Below are 22,162 nucleotides of genomic sequence, written 5' to 3' on the forward strand. Positions count from 1 at the left end.
TCTAAACTGTGTCTCACAAACAGAAAGTAAAAAGTAATACGAAATAGTCAGCTTCTGCCACAAAGCAGTTACCAGGAAATCATCTCAAGGTTCCAGATCAAGTTACACAGTTTCATCAAGGATTTGGAAACAGTGTAAAGCAAGTAGAAAAATTTGCAGGTGACATTTTTAACCTTGCTCCATGCAAGAGGGCTGTGGAAATGTAGGAATCACTGGAGTCCAGAGATACAGGTTAAGAAAGAAATTAAATGCTTGCATGGAGAACAACAATAATTAGCCATAATGATGGTTTCAGTTACAACAATTATATGAAACAGTGTGTGAAATATTAGCTTTAAAACTATACTGAAGTATAAATTTTTACGCTAAGTTTATGGTAAACTAGTACTTCGTAAGAAAAAATATTTACAAGGTAAAATGAGACACAACTATTATTTTAGATGATTTTACCTTATTCATTTTTGTAGTATTAAAAGCCATACACAGTACACGAAGTTATAAAGGATAGTGTTTAACAGCAGTCTACCGAAATACAGAACATTTCTACCATGACCCAAAATGAAAATTGTTAGTACAGTGTTCTTTTAATCCAGTTCAGTTCCTTGATCTTATTCTTCACACAGCTCTACCAGCAGTTGTGCCAGCACAACAGAAGGGACGGCAAAGGGTGGGAACAGCAGCCAGGGGGAAGTAGGAAATAAGGGGTCATAACTGTACCAACCAACCTTGCTACTGAAGAGAGGTATCTGTTACCAACATCAATACGTACAGGTAGTGCTGCACCCTTACTGGAATTGATATAGAAATATATCTAAATGGGACAATGAACAGCTGCAAAACCAGGTCTACATTAGTGAAAGAAAGTTACTAGCAGAAATTGTACCTTTTTAGTATCTTATATAAACACACACACTCAAAGTTAATTGGAAGAGACTACCAGCATGAAAATACCCTTACCAGTATTAGTTAATAGAGTGAGATTCAGCTTTGAGCAAAAGACACACCTCTTGAAGAAGGAGGAGAGGGGGAACTGAGAAAGCTGTCATCTTCAGAGGTACATTCAACAGCTGACAATGATTTGTAATATTCATCCTCTCCATCCAGCACTTTGATTTGGCTTGAAAGAAAATAAACAACATTTATTAAGTTAAAACATTAATTCTGTCAGTATCTTCAGAAATAGAGACTTCTCTGTGGATGTGAAAATGATCAGTTTTAACACAAGAAAGGAATAAAAGAAAAGATGGGATGATTTTATGAAAAAGCTTTCATATATATTTTTACTTTGTTATTACTTCTTTATGACCATGCTCTGAATGCTTCTGAGGATCAGTGAAATGCAGTATACTTTTTCATTTTGGGTGTACAGAATGATAGACCAACTTTTTGTGTCAAACGGGCAATGTGGCTTTTTTGTCTATGTTCCACAAGTAGGGTATGATTTTAATAATGTATTTCAGCTGATGGTTTGCTGTGAATACAAGCCAAAGACCACATAGCCAAGTTTTGGGGAAAGCCCTACTGACATCAAGGGGCTTTCATTTTCCTATGATGTATGATGAGCACTGCAGTTCCATATTAGTGTTTCTGTACCCTGAAGAGGAATACAGACTTTTTTAAACTAGAGGAGGGAGATAAAATAAACCAAATCTTGTGCAGTTATGCAAAATTTTTGGCTTTAGCCTTGACTCAAAGACTTCCTATTCATACAGAAGATTGATTAAAAACAGAGGAAACAATACAGAAAGTTATCGTATATTTTTGGAGTAGATGTATTTGCAAGACTAAGTCCATGAAATATTCTGGCAATTGTGTAGTAATCAGCCTGGCTTTTCTAAGTTGATTTCAGTGATTTCTACCTATTACCAGGTGGTAACTGCTCATGTGACAATGAGAACTGATTCAGTTCCATGCAGAAGGAGCAATCCCTTTTGGGCTGAGTGGCCTCTCTGTCAGTTCTTAAAAAGTGCTCCTCCAGGAGGGAAGAAGCCCATTGCAAGTGTCCTGCTGCAAAATTGGCAGTCCATGTTCTAGGTCACAGAACATGTTTCCACACCCTTCATCTGGCAGCTTTCCCCAGTGCTAAAGGCACTTAAAAACATGGCCATAGTAGTGCTCAGAGAGAGCTGAAGAGCCTCTTTTGTAAGAATCAGTTCTAGTGTCTGCAGTCAGCAGTACATGCAAGTTTTACATTTGCTTCTGTAGAAAATGTCCAGTGTCAATGCACAGAAATATGTTAATTGTTTATTTTTAGAAACCTCTCTAGAAAGTTTTGCATATTCTGTAATATCACAAAGGACTTCTTCTGTTTACAGTTGCTTAGAACTAAGAAGATAGATATTTACCCAAGTTTTCTTGGCTTCCTCTTGCTCCCTTGATATTCTAGAGTTCCCTGTGGAGAGGGCCAAGAACACACAGTCAAAGCAAAGCAGCAAGTCGTTAATTTTTAATTCAAAGTGATTTTGTGTTGAATGCAAGCAGATGCTGATAATATCAGAAGTCACAGCATAATTTTTTTGATCAAAGGGCTCAAGTGAGCCTGATGAAGCATGCATCTTGCTCGTCTTTGATAAACCACATCAATTATTCACCGTGAAGGCAGACATCCTGACATGAAAGCAACAGATAAAGAGCATAAGCACATGTTCAAGACGAGAGCAGAAGAACGTGGGGGTGGGGCTGGAGGGGCTGAAACAGGTATTAATAACAGAATTATTAACTGGAAACAAAGCCAGTAAAACAGCTTTATTGCCACTTTGAACTCACGTTTAACTGGTTATAGTACATGTTGTCCTCAGGGCTATTCAGCATTTTGGGCTGCTGACATCGTCGACGAGGTGTTCTCAGCTTCTGTTCAAGACAGTTTTCTGAACCTACAGTAAGATAACACAATTTAGTTTTAAGCTGTGCCAGGTGCTGTGAACGCCTTAGCGTAATTTAGTCTGTAAGCAGTCTTTTCTTCTGTCCTATTTGGTCTTGGACTTATTAGCATGTCTGTCCTATCCAAAGTAAGCACACAGAAATTTGGAGATCTTTGTTTTCTCTTTTGAAACTTAGTTCAAACACAAGTTTTTAAGCAGAACTTAATTTTTACCTTTAGAACATTTTTCATTCTTCCATATATCTGTATCGCACAGCTCCTTATTCCTTTCACACTTTTATCCTAGTATCTTCTGTTATCTAAGCAGGAAATGAGGTATATTATGACTAGCTAGGGATGTATCATTCAGCAGCAGCAAAACCATTTTTCTGCAGGAGACAGTAACAAAGCCTTTTGACTGATGAGTCTTAGTCTATTATCATCATTTTTGTTATATAAAAAGGATACCTTCTTGACATGGCTCTCTGTTTAATCAGAGCAATCAGACTGTTTTGGACTTAAGCTCTCTTAATATAATTTGTGACATGCTGCCAAGTTACAGTTAGTTGCTTAAAGTCATCTGGAAAACAGAATTTAAAGATGAAGGAAATATTTCAGAAAGGGTGGATTTTGAAAAGAAACATAATTTTTGTTATCTCTCTGTTTTTTAATTAAGATTAAAAAAGCATTATGGTCTGCTGCATTCTAGTTTACTGGGCATTTTCTGTGGCACATCCTCTAGATTACCAGGAAAACTCTTTTCATTATAAACCAAAACCACTAAGTTACTAAAAGGCATTGTGGAGGCTAAGGAAAGGTCATTCACTTTTCAAGTAATTGTCCCAATGACTTTGACTTCTCAATAAAACCAGGTTTTGATGGCACTGAAAGAAAAATACCTATCTTATCACATTTGCATCCCATAGTGCATGGGAAACATGCTCCAATACTAAAGACCAGCACAAGTCAGTATGGCTTGTGCAGATGTAGGGCTCTAATCTCACAAATACATATGTAAGATCTGGCCCTAAGGAGCAGATAATATTTTGAAGGAAGTTTATTAAACAGGTTTACAGTTTGCAATGATTCTATTTTCTGTAATTATGGAGGGAGGTGGAGGAGGTGATTGAACTTCCAGCAAAATGACTGGCTGTTCTGGGAGATTTTCTCTCTTTCACTATTTTTCTCCCTCTCAACAGTAAAATTTGAAAGATATTAGTTTCCTCTCAGCATGGGACTGTGCTGCCTGTGTGGGAGCAGAGCACTTGTTTCGTGCCAACTGTCATGTTCCTTCACAACAACCTGGGAGGGATGGTGGGTTAAATGGCCACCAGGGAACTGACTGCAGAGTTGGATATAAAATTTAAAAATAATTTTGTAGAGAAAGTTTACATCTCTCTAGTAATACAAAATATATTTAAAAAAATACACTTATGCTGCTTGCTGATTTAATACCCAAAGCTTTGATGCTTTATAATTCCAAGTTCTGTAAATGTTTATGTTTTTGCTAAAGATACTGTGATGGCTGACCCTGAATCTTTGCTATTTACGTCTACTGTACATAACCAGACAAGGTAGAAACTGTTCCATAAAATACTTCTGAGGAAATTATGTGCCCAGGTAATATCTGTATCTTTGGAAAGTTTCTGTCTAATATTCAGATAGGATATAGGTGTAGTTTTGCTCTTTTTGAAGTCTCTGGAAGTTTTGTGGAAGACCTGCCATAACTACATTCTGCTCTTTCTCTCTCTCTCTCTGCATTTAAAGTTAGAAAGTTAGTCAAATTGATTTTAGAGCTTTCTGTCTCAGGACATCAAGGTCTGCAATTTTTGCCAGCTATGTTTTCAGACAAAAGGCCATATGAATTCCTTTTTATAGCAATGTAACTCTCAAATACCTCTCCACCAGTAAGAGGCTGGTATGAATGAAGATGGTTCTGCATAATTTCAAGCAAACACATGAAGCATTCTTATTTCTTTCCCCCAAATGCTGTTGTGACCTTCATGTTGTTGTTGTTATTATTAGTTTCAAAATACCTATATGTATTATCTTTATTTTAAAAATGTCTTTTATAAATTAAGATTCTGAGGCACTAATATTTTGCTCTAGTTTTGAATCCTGACATTTAATTATTTCTGTGTATTCTATGGGTGGTCGGCAGCTTGTGTCCTCCAAAGGAAATACCCTTTCAGAGGGCCCATTTGTCTTAGTGTTTAGTAGCATACTACATGAACAGTACAAAATCTGGTAACATTTATCATAAACTACGATATCTGGAGAAAATGGTTTTAACATGTGCTCAACACTCAGCAATTGAATAGACATTTTAAATGCTGTTCCAAAACAGTTTGCTTTCAGGACAAACTTAAAGCAACCAGTAAGAAAAGAAATCACTTGTCATTTCAATAGCAATGGCAGCAGCATTGATATTATTACAGATTATTGTTTACAACTGCACCCAAATTCTGCCAAGTGCCTCTGGCATGTCCAGGCTCCTGAGCTTGCCACAAATTTAGAGACCAGATGAGAGAGTGAGCACATGCCTTTCCTTCAGGTTGACCTTTAGCACCATGTTTTAAGCAAGAGCTCCTCCCCTCTTTTGTCTAGAAGAAAACCTTTCATTTCAAAATCTAAATGCAGAAATGCCTTAGGTTACAATTTATTTAGTGGTAAATTCCTTGCTGCAGTACAGAAATTACATAGAGCAGGCAAAATGCCATCTGCCAAGCACACTATTTCAGCTGATACAGGGTAGCTGAGGCTCTGGGCATCCTCCTTTCCTTGCTCAGACCCAGAGATACTGATACACACAGGTGAGAAGGCTCACATAAATGCTTCCCTAAAGCTACTACAAAATTGATGTTGCTTACAAAAAGTAAATGAGAAACTGGCAAATGGCTATATCTGCTGGAGTATAAAGTATTTGTAAGTGAACAAACTCTGATGGTGTTTCTGTTTACGTCTCTATTACCACTACTGGTTATCCTTTTTGTTTTTCTGATACATAACAGCCCAAGCCAGCAGACCCAGACCTCAGTGCTCAGAGAGATTCAAAAGACTTGTGTTTGCAGCTAAACACAAAATCAAACAACTGAGTTACACTTCTAAGAACTGGGAATTGCATATCTGGAAAGCAGTCTCTCCAGGACAGACTTGGGAATGATATTAGATGTTCTACTGAATATAAAGTAGACTGGGTACAAAGCAGATGACTACTCAACAGAAATAGAGAAATAGTTTTATCATAGAATACAGGATTATTAAGTGGGTGCTGTATACTGTAGAATGCTTTAAGAACAAGAACAATCTGAAATCTAGAAAACTTTCATATGGTGAGAAATTGAAGACTGTTCTACTTAATTTTTTTTCCAAAAGAAGGTTGAGGGGTGATTTGAAGCAAGGGTAAACCCCATTATAGAAGGTAGAGGGTTTGTCACCTTCTGAAAGAGAAGTCTGAACTGTCTAATGGTCAGATATGGAAGAAAATTTCAGACCAGAAATACACCATACAGTGAAAGCACTCAGTCAGGAGAAGAAAAATATTTAGCAGTATGATGGAATCTCGTGTTGAGATTGAAAGCTTTCAGAAAAGGTACATTTTGACTCAAACAGAAGTTAAAAACTATTCAGCATATGATATAGATAATTTCCAGCTTGATATGAATTAATTTCTCTATTTTTTAATTTTATTTTTTTTATGAGTTTCAATCTGCAGATGATTTTGTATTGATCTTTGATATCTGGGATGTATTTTCACTTCTGAATTCTCATGTGAGTCTTCTTTTTTGGTTTCTTATGGCTGAAATGGAAATATTTTTCCTCAGTTTGCTATCACATCCATTATACTGACACTTTTTATGGCATCTTTTGACTTGGCGATGATTAGCACATTTCTTATTTAGATGATTTTTCTGTTTAAAAATCCATCCTTGCCATAAGCCTTTTGGAAAAGGACAAACTGCCCCAGTAAGATTTAACAAGCTTTCAAAATGCTCTGACACAAGGACTTTTGCATCTAGGATTTGGGCTCTGACCAATACTTTCAAAACAGTACTTGCAAAAATATTTCTAATGACTTCCCATTAGGCAGATGACTTCATTTGATATTCAGTGGAGATCTCACCTTAGATGCCCTGTTTGTCCTGCTTATCTTGGTATTGAAAATTTGAGGACTAGACACTTGGGCACACGTTTCAGAAGAACTGAGAATCATCAGATTTTGCTCCCTGAAATTAAACTAGGATCTTCATAATCTGTTCATGATTAAACGCTTGCTTCAAAAACCCCTTGATGCTGATAACCTTGCCACACATTGTTAGCTTTTCCTATATGGAGAATTCTGCAGGCAAAATGGTGATGAGGCAGAAACAGCTGTATTTGGAACTTGTGTAATCCACTGATGTGAGCCAAATTGTTTTAAGGTTGGTGCAGCACAGAAGGGCTCTAAGCTCTGGATGACATCTTACTTTTAGCAAGGAATACACAGAAGGAGTCTTTGCCAACGTGTGAGTGCCACAAAGCAGACTGTGTTGCCAATTCCCTTGCTGAAGGGGCTCCATCAGCTATGACACATATTGAAGGGTGGAGCTGAGTACTCTCATTTTCGTGCTGAAGCCATTTACTCAAAGCAGGTTTGGAAGCGGTTAGTCTCTTTTTCTGTTATAGGAGATTATAAACTGTGTATCACAGGAAGGGTAGTCTTCTAATTACTCAGATGGGGAGATTTGGAGTAGGGGCAAGCTGCTAAAGGAAAGGTAATGGGGCTATTTGGGGGATCATATATATTATTTACAAAGTAAGTAAATAAAGCAGATAAATCAGTATGACCAAGAAAAACAGTGAGCATGTGGCTGATTTCCAGTCTATAATATCAGATGAAACATGAAAGTGCAATCCTTAATTATAAGCAAATATTAGCACAGACTCATGGGATCTCATCATAACATCTCAAGGTCTACATTCATGAAAATTTAAGCAATGTTTAAAATCATGTTAATTTGTTCTTTGTTTGTTTCTTTTCCTGCCAGTCTAATTTATTCCAAAAGACTTTGGTTCTCAAGCCTGGATATATTGATCATGCCTATGTAAAGCATTGTTATAGCCTGGGGAGAAGACTTTTGTGGAAAAACTTGTCTTTGTTCTCCTTTGATAGTTTATATGTATTTTGATGTTTTCAAGCTTTTCCAGTTTTGAATCATTTTTCAAGGCAGCAAGTCAACTTCATTTTTTCTCTTGAAGTCTTAGGCAAATGCAGAAATGACCTCACAGACAATGATAACATACATCCTCCTACTGGACTGGATGCTAAGTGGACCATTGTGTGCAGCTACGTTTATTTCTGTGTCATGCAAGTCTGTTCAAGCAGAGGACTCAAGGGGCTAGTGATTCTGGTCCCACTCATATCAATGTTAAATAAGAGTGACTTGAATGTTATTTAAGCAGTAAAAAATGCTGTAAACTAACTAGGCTTTATAATTTTAATTATTTCAGCTTTATTTAAAAAAACAGAGATTTTTCCTCCCTTTCTCATTCCCATGATTCTCCATCATTTGCACAAATTTGCATACACCATAAGCGCAAAATAAAAAACTTGCCTGAGAAGCGGAGTGAATGTTCAGGCAGTTAGCCCCCACTGAGCTCCTGCTGCGCCTGCCTGCCTGCCACGCTCAGGCCAGTTAACGCGGAACTATCTCACACACCCCTGTACTAAGCTGCAGTCAGTGTGACTTCAGTACAAGCACACACTCAGCAACACCAGGCCCTCATCACAGGGTATTTGTACACTGCCTGCTAAATGCTACCAACCATAAATACAGCAGAAACAGGGGCAGGGTAACAGGTATACTAAGTTGCATGGAAAAAGTACTGTAGAATAATCTGTAGCTGCATTTAGGAGTAATGAAATTATCAGGTCTGTGCTATATACTATAAATGTAATTCTATTATGATAGCTGTGCAAAAATGCTGGAGGCTGACAGAAAATAAACATTGTTTCTGAGAGATTTTAGTCTCAGTATAGGCAAAACCACATCAAGAGAACAACAACACACAGTAGGAGAGATTAAAGAGCAAGAATACTTAGTGACTTAGGTAATAAGGTATTGTCTCCTTCCCATCTGAGATTGATGGAAGGGGGAAAAGAAAACTACAGGGAAGAGAAATGGACAGGAAAAAATACCAAAAAGTGAATCAGTCAAGTAAGATACTGAGAAATTATGGAAGGGAAGAAAAGGGAAAAAACAACTATTAATGGTGAAGCAGTAGAACCTAAGTTCTGGCATTTCTAATCAGATCTTCTGCATCTGATTAATTTAATAACATTGGGAGCCTGGAGGCATACTGGCATATTTAACACTATTAACAATAGTAATTCTCTCCAGGATACTTCATTCTTACCTAGCAGTAGCTTCAGAGCTCTGAAAATGTTCAAGACCTTCCATTCTGTTGATATAATGAGATATAGTATGATGGGAACCATTCTTGCCATCAAATTCCTTCAGTTCCTTACTCTACAGAAGAGTGTCCAAGAATATTTATAGTGGCTAGGGTTCCACAAGCAAGCATGGACAGAACAATAAATCAGAGGCCTCAGCCCTTGTTAACTCTCACAAAACACTTTATTGGAGCTTCATGTAAGCGTTGCTAAGGAAAAGGACATTAACTACTTTAAAAAATATGTATTAATGCTTAGAAAAAGTGATTAATCCTTAGCAAATCCTGCAACTCCACTGCATTCAAAGGTCTTCCTTGGATTTGGTAGGCAAGAATAATAATTCAGATTTAATTAGAGCCATGAGGATGATGAGGGGACTTGAGCATCTTCCCTATGAAGAGAGACTGAGATCCCTGGGGCTATTTAGTCTTGAGAAGACTGAGAGGGGATCTGATCAATGTCTATAAATATCTGAGGGGTGGGTGTCAAGTGGAGGGGCCCAGGCTCTTTTTGGTGGTTCACTATGATAAGACAAGGAACAATGGGTTCAAACTTGAACATAGATGATTTCACCTCAACATGAGGAGAAACTTCTTCACAGTGAGGGTGACAGAGCACTGGAACAGGCTGCCCAGGGGGGCTGTGGAGTTTCCTTCGCTGGAGACTTTCAAAACCCACCTGGATGCATTCCTGTGTGGACTACCCTAAGTGATCCTGCTCTGGCAGGAGGATTGGACCTGATGATCTCTTGAGGTCCCTTCCAACCTCTGATCTACTGTGATACTGTAATTACTTTCAGTGTCAAGTACTTTGTCAAGTCTATAGCTCCAAATGTAGTTACCAAATTCACTGAAAACACAGAATCTGGAGGGGGTAAAAAGTCCCATAATATAAAGATTTAAAATAAAACAAAACCAAGCTTCATGATCACCTCAGATCATGATCACCCACAACTGTGGTGAACTAGAATTCTGTTTATTCAGATGGAGTGTGCTCATAATGCCAGGACTGCTAGGGAAACTGGTGTAGCCTCTTTGATGTCATGTGCATCCCAGAATCTGTAACATACTGCTAAAACTGTGAGCATAGCCTTTTGTTTATAACCATAACCAGAATTATTTGAATACGCACACTGGAAGAACTTGTAACAGAAGCAATGCATTTTCTTCCACCCAGTGATTCATTACTTAATGGCTTCAATTTGGATAGTGCAGTTCTATGCACTGCCATATGCTTTATATTATAGAGCACACTAAGGAAATCATAACTTTTTCAAGATGGTGTGTAAAGGCTGCTTTTGCATCTGTTTGTTGCCAACGACCCAGATGATACTGTAATTAGAACAACAAATATTTTATGCAAAATCAATCATTTATCTGTCTCTGAACCCTGAGACAATTACTTTTAGATAGACTTTGCTGGGAAACAAGATCCATAGTTAGAATGTTTGTTTTTGTTGCTTTTTTCCCCTTCCAACACAATTCTGATCCTTCAGTATTTGTCAGTTCTTTCAGTTTCTATTGTGAGTGATTTAACTGCAGAGGGGAAAGGCAGTGATTAAACAAAGCGTACCAAAGAACTAAGCTGTCAGTGACTAACATGGGTAAGATTCGAACCTGTCAGCAAACAGCATGCTTCTACAAGTACAGTCCTGAAGATGTGTCTTCCTATACATGTCAAATATACACAACCCCTGCATGTAATAACATCTAATAGTGGGCTCCAGAGGTGTGGCAACTAGTCAACTAACCAGTAAAAGCCCAAGAGGTTTACACAGATACAACTTTAACTTCAGGGAAAAAAAATACGCTAAACCATCCTGAATAGCAGAAACTACTTCTGGACAATGAAGAAAATGTAATAGATTATTAATTTTCTTCCAGTCCTTAAACTTTACCCAAGGCAGTTGTGGAAGCTGCTTTTTGGTTAATTCCTGTGATCTTTTCAGAAGAAATAGCCACTGATGCAAATCAGGATATTTCAGATACGCTGGAATCATGATGTATCACAGCATATTTTCTGGATTTAGAAGTCTTGCTTAATCCAATAGCCACCAGGTGGTAAGAAATAGCTGCCTTACATTGCTATATGAGATAGGTGATGTGTCTCTTGCTGTTTGATCAATGCTGTGTAATCAATACAAGTGAATGAAGAATTTTGCAGGGGAAAAAACCTACTGAAAGCAGTTAAATACAAAGAGATTACTTCTGGATCAGGAAATCCCCGAGTTACAAACCATGCTAGGCTAGAGAGTGTTCTGGGCAAATAGCTCTGCTTGCCCTATTTTTGTACTATATCCTAGGCTTTTGCTCTTGGCTATCCACAGAGCGAAGAAATTAGGCTAAATAGACCTGTATTGGACTAGAAATGCTCTCAATTATGTTTTGTTTTGTGCTTTTTTTTTTCCCAGGGGGCGCAGGGGGAGTTGTGAGGTTCCTAACATTCAAATGATCAGGAAAAAATCCACTTAAAATAAATTCAAGCAGAAAGATGCCCAAAAGATACCTGAGGTAACTCCTCACAAGGTGCATATCAGAATCTTCAGTACAAAGATAATTTCAAGGCCAACTTTAACCTTTAACAACTAAGGATGGTCATATTACACTTGCCTTTTTCTTAGCACTGCAGCAGATCAGTCTGACTTCTAGAAGGTAGAAGAAGAAATCCCATGCACAGAGGAATACAAAGGAAAGCTAGCATTCCTCAGTTTTCACTAAGCATTCATCTGGGGTACTAGTCTTGAAGTAGAAACACTAAGACATCTACACAGGCTTAGTGCACCCAGAGGCTTGCCAGGATGCAAGCTTGTCCCAGCAGCATTGTGTCATGGTTGGGACTCAGCCTGTTGGTGCAGTTTGTTTATTTAGTGAAGTTAAAGGAAACAAGATTAGAAAGAACCTCTAGTGGCTATTGTGTCCTTCATTGCCTTCCAAAGTAAAAACACATCTCATGTTGGAGGAATGAGAAATTTTCAGAATTGTTCAGAAACAAAAGGTATCAAAAAAATCCTCTCAAACATAGCATCAACAAGCCACTCATTATTACTTCTGCACAGTAAGATGACTGCTATTTCTTAAAAGAAGAATTAGGGTGATTAGAATTAGAGTTTGATTTATTAAATAGTTTTGGCAACTTTATAAATATCATGACAGTATTATAACTTTTAAAGATATTCTCCAAAGTACATTTGGATCTGCTAATGTACAAGTTTTTAAACTACAGATTGTGGATCTCAAGAGCTGCATAACACGTGCCCCAGAAAACTCACTGGACATTTGGCACTGATTCATCTTGTGCGTTCTATCTAAGGAAATCAAAGCATGTGGGGAAAAAGATGAAACAAGCATAAAAAGTAAACACCATGATTAACTTTAAAAAATATAAAGTCAAAACATTCAGTACATTAGAGAACAGTAACAAATCACAAATAACTTTCTAATACTGCTTCTCTACAGAGACAGCTGCTGAAGCTGCCAACAATGCGTCATACAAATGTGGGGAGTTTGTGCAATCAGAAGCAGGGCAGGAGGCAGTCTGTAAGTTCATGCTCAGTTCAGATGTGGTTCATAATGGGCCTGTGTTTCAGAGTTAGTGTGTTAGCACATAGCCTTGATACTTTTAAAGGTAATCCCTCACCTTCTTCCAAACTGTAATAATAGCATTTTTATCCCATGCCTTCAGAGATTAAGCCACTTGATTGACTTTGAATTCTGGACACACAGGAAATTTGTATTAATTTAGCATAATGATGAGGTGCAATAAAGGCTCTGTGGAACCACAACAGCATGGTCTCTAAGGTTTCGTTCATTACAGAAACACAATTTGCATATCTAAAGACTTGAAACCATGGGTCCATATTGATACAAGTAGTATCTCAAATTTGAGTGTAGCAAATTCAGCATATATTTCAAAGAATAAATGGTAGAAGCCCAAGATAAAACTCTCAGTAGATTTATTCGTTAAGAAAGAAGGCTTTTTTTTTTCCCCTGAATTCAAGGTACTCAGCATCAACAACTTTTAAAGTTAGATATTTGCTTCCCAGTGTTACTATAGTGATTTGTTCTGATATTTGTAAATGTTTTAAGTAAAGAAGTATCTTGGCTAGATAAAGGAAACTAATGCTGCTGACCTATGTGTTTCAGGGATCATTCCTTAACAGGGTTCTTAATTGCTACTAAGACTCCTAGCATTAGACCTACAATTAGTGATGGTTCACAAATGAACTACAAATCAAACTCAGGCCAGTAGATTCTGGGGGAGGATTTTGATAGAGAAACTGAAGAAGCATGAACAAACTATTCAGTCAATGACAGAGTTAGCAAAAATAAATAGGACCTTCAAGCTTTAAAGATGTCTGTAGCCTATGAAAGAACACCTAGGGTTTTTTCCTCCTTCCAGATTCAAATCACAAATCTTTTATTGACAGCTTACACTGTGAATCTGATGATAGAATGCCAGACCTATAAAAATAAGGAGTCATTATTTCCAGAGGTGTAGTTCATTAACTTTCATCCTGAAAAGGTAGACGGGAGCTTCAAGTAGTAGCAAAGTGTATTCAGAAAACGTGGAAAAGATGTTTAAAGAAAACTGAGGAAGATCTGCAAAGAATTTCAACACTGGTATCTCAATCTTAATAAAGCAATTTTAGGCTATGTATTTCATGATACCTAGCCACATCACCTACAGTAAGAGTTTGGGGAGTGCAAAGCATATAGAGCATGCGTATTTTTCATCCAGTCCTTCCTAAAAGTGTTTAAAGAAAAATTTGGCAAACTAAGGAAGACATATGTGTATGTGCACACATTCAAATCAAGTGAGTTGACTCTCCAATGTTAGTGACTTAGTTATGTGACAATATGTTGTTTCATTCTCAAATCACCTTTCTTGACAGCACACAGCTTGCATTAGTACATCAGCTCACTGTATGATATTCCCTTCCGAACACAATCTTTTACTTGAGTGTCATCTATTTTAAACTGGTAAATGCTACAGAATTAGTTGGATATTTTTATTTTTCCCATATATACATGGCTACTTCTACTGACTTTGATGACATTATTCTTCAGAGCTAAATGAACTCTTCTTTACCAAAGTGAGGCACCAGAAGGGCTGATTTTTTAAATTTGTACAACTCACCCCTTCTGGAAAATCAGACTCCTTCATGGTATGTTAGTGTAGGTACATGGAATTCCTCGTCACTCCAGAAAATACAGACCAAGTGATTTCAGAAATTTTGTTAAGGTAGGAGTTAATTATGACATGTTTTCCACCTCTTAACTACTACAGATCTTCGAATTTTTTATCAGCCCCTTTCTTACAACTCTGTACTAGATTCTTGGCTGGTAATTGAATAATATATCCCTACAGAATAGCTTGTGACATTAACATTCTGTTTGCATCAGGATTCTGTACTTGAGTCTATGGGTAGAGCATGCAAAGTTGTGAGTGAACACTTTATTAGTTACTGTGCACTAATTCCTTCTGTGAATGACCTAGAAAGGACCGCACAGAGTTACACGATGAAACTAGTGCACTGCAAGTGTACCTATCGCCATGGAATGCCACTTCTGATGTATCTGTTTTGGGTAGCTGAGAAGAATGACAATATTAACATAACTCCTCCATAACATATCCTGCTTCTCAGTAGGACTAATTAGCTTAGGCACGGCACTGCACTCATCCAGCTATACTGCCTCCAGGGTCTGATTCACATCTAGGCTTGAGCAGCTTTGCAAAGCACTGGCATGCACTGAGTTCCTCTATCATAAATTTATATTATGGCTTATTCTACACTAACTTTCCCATGGAGACAAAAACCTAAAAATCAGTTCTACCACTGTGAATAGATTCATCAAAGACTCCTATTGAAGTAATGTCATAGTAATAATGACAACATCCTGTCCCCAGCAGAAAGGCTCATATCTTGAAAACACTAACATTAATACACACCTTCATTACTAGAGTGAGTTTGTCTGAGTTCAGCTCCAACACTAAGCATATGACTACAAGGGAAAAAATTGGAAAATATCAGATAGTAATATAGTTTAGAGAAATGTGATTAAAATGGAAACGTATAATAGAAGTTTAAATGCCTCCCTTTAGAAAGGACTTTCTTAATTATCTTGATTATTAAAAGGCCCTGTGAAGAAAAATGCTATGGGCAGAAATCAGCCTTTGCTCTTAATTATAGAAGATATATTTTAAAATGTATTGTATCTTCTGCACTACTATATCTACATAATACTTGCATTAACTCATGAAGCAGTTTTAACTCAGAGATAATTGAGAGCCATACACTTTCAAACCAAACACACAATAACATTTAGGAATACTTCAGCTAATATTTGATGAAAAATTCTTATGTTATGTGCTTCAATAAAATAAGCACAGGAATAACTTTTGCTTTCATGGAAAGTATCAATTCCACATGTAGCTGCTCAACATTGTCTAAATAAAATGAACATGAAATTGGTGGGTGGAAAGAATACAATATATTTGGCAAAATTTGTGTTTTCAAATAATGTACAAAACACATAACTTCAAAGAGGCCCATAAACTTATTGTTTAAAAAAAAAATAAACTATCATATAGCTAAAAGCAAAGGAATACGACTAGTGGACTGTAAGTTAGAGTTCAGTGTTTGCTTTCACAAGGTAGGGTGGCAGGAAATGATCTTCATCTTGTCACACATTTAATTTTTGATTAGGTGATTTTGCATTATTTGTAACTTCAGAAAGCAGCCACAAAACTATGAGGTGTCCAAGATATTTTTGCTTCTTTGAACATGCAATTTTCTTGAAGAAAATTTTCTACACCACTATATACAGCAAAACAAACTTATAAACTCATACAACAACAAACTCAAAACTCCTATCAGCAATCTACATGAAGTCAATGTGTTATGCCACTGCATAATAATGGATCATGTGAGCTCTTGTAGCACAGAACCAATATTCTTTGAAATACACAGTATTTAGTGATTTATCCCTTTTTATTATTACCAACCAATAACATGTTTTGTTCAAAACAAATATGTTCTTTTACCATACCGTTGACATAATTTTGTTCAGAACAACAAAGGAGCATCATTTTTTATTCAGAACCATAAAGCCTCATTCGTATTGCTAAAATATTCTGCACGTATCTCCCCTATTAGGACTTCATCTGCAAAGCTTGTGCAAAGATACAAAACACCTGAGGTAACTGTTCTGGCATACAAAATCTTAGCTTTTTGTGGTTTATGTATTTATTTTTTAGAGAAAGAGGGCTTTAGTTACAAAGCCTTGTAGGTAGGATGTGAGCAAGCAGGCTACACAGGTGTTGTATGGCCTGTGATGAGAAAGTGCCTGTACCACCTGACAGTGCCAGCAATGCACTAATGTCCTTGTTATAGTCATCCTTCTTTCTCTTTCCCCCACAGCTGCAGAAAGCCAGGACTTGGATAAGAGCTCAAACATACAGAGAATTTGCAACATTGGCCTTGTGAGGGATAAATTTCCTAGTCATCTCTGTTAAAATGTTACATTCAGATGTCTAATGATTGACAATCTAAACATCATTACAAATTTCACTGGAGATCAACACACACAGGGGAAAAGATAGTCAATCACAGTATGAAGAGCTATATGATGTATTGCTCCTTAGACACAAGAAACAGCAGCACCTTATGCCAGTATTCAAGGAAGAGCTGAGTCCCCAGACACTGGCTGTGAACCCAGGCCCACAGAAAGGAGGCTGAGCTCATTATTGCAATGAAACACCATGGTAGGAAAGAGTTCAGGGGGACCAGGGAGCTGAGAAAGCACACCTAATTATCTTTTTTAGTTTTATTTGTGGATGATGAAAATAGAAGTAAATGTTTCATGTCCTGTCACGTGTTGCATCACTAAAGAGCAGGCAAAATTTGTATTTCATGTAGAACCAATAACACAAACCCAGTAATCTTGCCTGCAACTGCACTTTTTTTATCTTTTTAAAAAACCTGTAGATGAAAGGTGCTCTGCAGCTGCCAAGTATAACTGAGATGGCATCCAGACATATTTCTAACATCTAGTAAAATTTAACTTAGCATCCATCAGTCAATGACATCAAAAGAAGTGCCCTTATTTTTCATGTGGTGTTGAAAATTACCTTCTAGATTATTGGCATCTGAACACGAGAAACTATTAAAGTAGCACCCAGAGCCAATAAACCAATCTCACTAGACTGACTTGCCAATGCATAAGTGGTTTTATCTTTAAAAGTAGCATAGTATTTAGATGTATAAGCTCCAAATTGCATTTAATGGGTGAAAATGCTTAAAGATTTCTGAAAGGTGTTCCTACTTCTTGGCCATTAGCATGCCATGCCAGGGTAATTTAAACCTGCTTTCAGTTCTGTGTACTCAAGATTACAGCCCTCCTTATTTCTAAAAGGGAGAGATTTCCACCTATGTGGAAGAGAAGCATTCCAATAAAAACTATGAAGCACAGCCACCAATGGGTTCTCTCCAGGAAGTGCCATGATTAGACAACTGTAAATGCACCAGAGTTAGAAGTTAGTTAGGCTTCTTTTTTATTCAATTATTTCTTCAGTAATACTGGAAGTTCAGGGCACAGAAACTTTTTTTGTGTGAATTCAGGTCATATTAGCTAACAGTTTCTGCTGCAATAACATGAAAAAACTTCAGAGGTGTTAAAACAATTCATTCTGGCATCTCAAAAACAAAACATTTTGATTTTGTCACAAGGGGACTCCTTTCCCAAAACAGAGGAGGTAGTGCTGCCACCTCTGATATCCAAAAACTTAGTGATTAGGCCATGTTCTTAGGTTGTGAAAGATGTAGCTTCAAACACCTCCTTCAGCTGATTTGGTACAGGGACTTGAACCCAAACATCATGCTTCTCAGGAGAGTAACCTAACTGCTGGGCTAGAAAATATTCTTAGGTAGGTTTCTCTCAGCCTCATTTGTTGAAAGTATCCCATTTTGCATAAAGTAGTTAAATATTCATTGAAACAAAGATTGAAAGTCAGGTGCTGTCCCCCTTTTCCTCTAACTGCTCAAATTACCAGGATCTCAAATCATTCACATGCTCTCTGTTTCTGTGGCCTACTTACTATTTAATGTACATTCCACTGATGGGAGAAAGGGGAGAAGGAGAAAATGCTTTCTTCTCTGAACTTCTGTATCTGCCTTGGGCATAGCCCAGGTTGGTGAAAATATGGATTGGTGAAAGTTCTCAGCCTTACCTTTGGAAGGGCAGTGGTATGGAAGGTGAGAAACGATCACTTTCCAACATGCAGAGTAATTAAAAAAACCCAACTAGATTAATGACAAGAAATAGTATTATTTAAAAGAGAAAGAAGCAAGACATCTGCATCTATTTGTATCCAGTGTTTATCCCTATTGGCACAATTAATAAAAGCTCTGCATAAATCACACAAAGTTCATTAAATCCACTGGCTCAGGCTGCTGACTAATTGGTAAATACACACTCGATAAAAATGTAAAATGTATGCCAACTACACATTTTAAAACTGGTTTCTAATTAAGATGTCTCTGCTTCCCAGTTTCTTTTCCAAGGGTTATTGGTCCTAGGGAAACCATAATTGTCATGGTAGGGCCATGACATGGCCCAGTACAAACCCAGATAGGCCTTAAGATGTCTAGACAGGGTCCCTTTCTCTCCTCTCCTTCCTGCAGAAAAACAGGGCAACGTGGGAAAAAGAACAAAGGGGACAAGACTCCTGCCTGTCTGGTAAACAAGATGTTTATCTGGGGTGAGAGCACATAAGCTGACCACTGTTCCCCCAAAAACAAGGTCTTTGTTTCTGCCTTTTATGGTTATAGCCTGGCAGAATGCCTTTCCATTGGGCAGCTACAGGTTAGCTTCAGTGCCCCATTGGACCAATCGATCTGTGGCAATTTGTTTATATACAAGTGACTCAGTAGTCAGCCTTGCCTTGCCTTGCTTCAAGCCTTGCTCAAACCTTGCTTCAAGCCTTCTTGCACCTGTCTTGTAGAAACTGCCTCAAGCGCCTGGTCCAGAGCCTGGGATATAGCCACGAGCCATACACATGCAAGCCAGAGAAGCCACAAGCCTAGAAGCCGGATCTGCCTAGCCTGCTTCCCCTTGCCATGAGAATGGTGGCATGCCTCAGTTTACCCAGAAACCAAGCAAGCACCTGTCACAAAGAGCCCGCCGTCCGCTGAAGCCAGATCAGCCTGGGACCACACAGTGAACTCTCACACAGCAGCAGCAGCAGCATCCCCGCGTGGGTAAAACCAGCTGTGACTAATTAATTCACTGCCCTTTGGGTTTAAAGGTTCTTATCAAGCCTCCCCCCACTGTAATCAAGCACTATCTGCTCTCCGGGACCTCCTCTTTCCAAGTTATTGCCTCCTAGTTTGCACTGAATTGCTTGTATTTGCCCTAAGACTGCATATTTCCATTGTAAACATATATTCCAACTCCTATTCAATGAGTTTGGCATATTTCATTAATAAAGGGTTACTATTTTTATTAATACCCTTTTGCCACATCGTTTATCATTGTTGTGAGGATAATTAATAAATAATTCCCCCCTCGACCACAACAATAATGCACAGAATGGTGCCAAAAGATGTTGGGCCCCAAAGGAAGAAAACAAAAAGCAGCTCTGTTGAGCTTATGGAGACTAAGGAGTTAGTTATCCCATGTCTTGGGTAATTTTCTCATGAACCTGTCAATCTAAGGACTGCTAATGCCAGCTGCAGACATTTCAGTGGGCTCTCTCAGGTGCTTCAACTCCTTTACCAATGTAGCCTTTAGTGCTAGCTTCTGCAAAGTCCAATGTGAAGGTGTCACTGCTCAGCAAAATTTTACTAAGAGTCAAACCAGGCAATTCTGATAAATGAAAGGACTAGAAAATCACAGAAATCATTCAGGTTGGGAAAGATCCTTGGGATCATCAAATCCAACCAAGTATATGGGCCTGTGTAGACAAGATAGTCCAATACAGTCAGAATTAAGACACAAATGAAAACTAATTATGAAAAACATGACGAGTGTGAGAGTGGATGAAGCCAGAGCCATCTCTCCCGACACTTCTGTAATGGTCACGAAGACCCATCTCCACTCATTTGGATAAGGTGAAGCCTCTGAACTCCCCAGTCCAGCACATTCTCCTCTTTAGAGGAAGCTAGCACCCAGCCAGCCACAGATTCTTATAGATAGTTCAGCAATAGACTTTAATACTTACAATGCCTTTTAACAAATCCATGGAAAGCCTTATCTGAAGGGTATCCTTTTGCTACCATCACTGATGGCTCTTATTGTGGAGGGCCTTCCTGACATCAAACAATCCCAGATGCAGAAAGGCTTTGGGAGCTAGCCCAGTGCTTTGTCTGGGCCTGACCTCAAGTTTTCTGTATTTGTATTTCTTCCAAAACATGATTTAGAACACATGCCACTGGACACCAGAGCTCTTCTCCAGGGCTGCATTAGAAAATCAGAGCAAAAGGATTGATCATACTCATAATCAAACATTAGTGCTGGTTTCCCCTCAGTTAAGGCTTTAGCAAAATGCTTGGTTTGATTGTCAAGAGACTTACAACTATGTAGAGTATTTTGGGTTAGGGATGGTTTAGGACCATCTCTGCTTGTTTCTGCCATTGACTTTGACAGTGACTCATCAACCGATTCAAAGCACTTGCCTCAAACCACACTTACGGTATGCAAGTCTGAAACAAAGGATGAAATAATGTTGACAAATAGTATTATGAAATTGATATAGATTTAATAGTGACTTAAGGAAAAAAATGGGAATATGAAACTCCCTCTTCTCTAGACAATGTGTGGTAAAATAAGATGTCCGCAATGGAGGGAAAAAACCTAAAGAGAAACATTTGGAAACAATACCATGACATATGGTCCCATATGTTGAATTTATAATGCTTCCTAATTCCTTCAGAGAAAAAATCACCCTTCTCCTGAACAAATTCCAAGTAGGATTTGCCTGTGAGGACTAAAGGAGAAAATAAAATCTGCCCTCCATACACAGACAGGAGACACAGCTATGAAGCAACTTCTCTGCATTTGTCATTTTACCACTGGATTGGAGCAGCACTGGTAACCTATTTGGCCCATTTCTGGATATAATTGCCAATACACAGGCTTCTCATCTCTCCTTGCTGGCCAAATCTGCTCAGGGAATGCTTTGCCTGTAGGGTGCACCACAGTAAAGGGGGCATGTGCTCAGCTTTCTGAATCATTGTGGGACAGCAGAATAGTTGGAATCAGTTTAGAAGTTTGATATGCAGAAAGCTGTATGATGGTGCTGATAAGGCGCAACTTACAGCAGTTTTAGGTGCTGCTTCTACAACCCTTAGTTACTTGAGATACACAATTTCCACTCATAATTCCTGGTCTCATGCATTTCACCAGTCCTGGGATAAGGATATGGGAAGAGGAAAAGGACTTCAAAATCTAGCAGTAGTTTTAATGCTTTTAAAGAGCAGATTTTTAAAGTGTGTTGAACACAAGAAATGTGTCTAATGCCTAATCCCCTGAACTAAATTGTGATATAACAATAATTATTATAATTTTGGCACATTTTGGGTGGCTGCATTACAGAGAACTGCTTGAAACAGTCCAGTGCAGAGCCACAAAAATGATTAAGGGAATGGAACATCTCCCTTATGAGAAAAGGCTGACAGAGCTGGGTCTTTTTAGCTTGGAGAAGAGGAGACTGAGTGGTGACCTCATCCATGTTTATAGATATGTGAAGGGTGAGTACTGGGAAGATAGAATCAGGCTCTTTTCAGTGATGTCCAATAATAGGACAAGGGACAACAGGTGCCATCTGGAACATAGTAAACATAAGGAAAAACCTTTTCACTGTGAGGGTGA

General features: G+C 38.1%; 1 protein-coding gene across 1 annotated transcript in view; it reads right to left on the reverse strand.

Annotated features, from left to right (window-relative positions):
• Window positions 1-981: 981 nt before the first annotated feature.
• The window catches only part of MYO3B (myosin IIIB), a 184,536-nt gene continuing 163,355 nt past the window's right edge, over window positions 982-22,162 (reverse strand). Inside the window, exons 34-36 of the mRNA XM_054381223.1 lie at window positions 2,767-2,873; window positions 2,346-2,392; window positions 982-1,117 (exon numbers count right to left, since the gene is read on the reverse strand). Coding sequence (XP_054237198.1) covers window positions 982-1,117; window positions 2,346-2,392; window positions 2,767-2,873 — 290 coding nt within the window. The remainder of the gene's footprint in view (window positions 1,118-2,345; window positions 2,393-2,766; window positions 2,874-22,162) is intronic.

The sequence above is a fragment of the Indicator indicator genome, chromosome 5, assembly GCF_027791375.1.
Source record: "Indicator indicator isolate 239-I01 chromosome 5, UM_Iind_1.1, whole genome shotgun sequence".
In the NCBI taxonomy this organism is placed as follows: Eukaryota; Metazoa; Chordata; class Aves; order Piciformes; family Indicatoridae; genus Indicator; species Indicator indicator.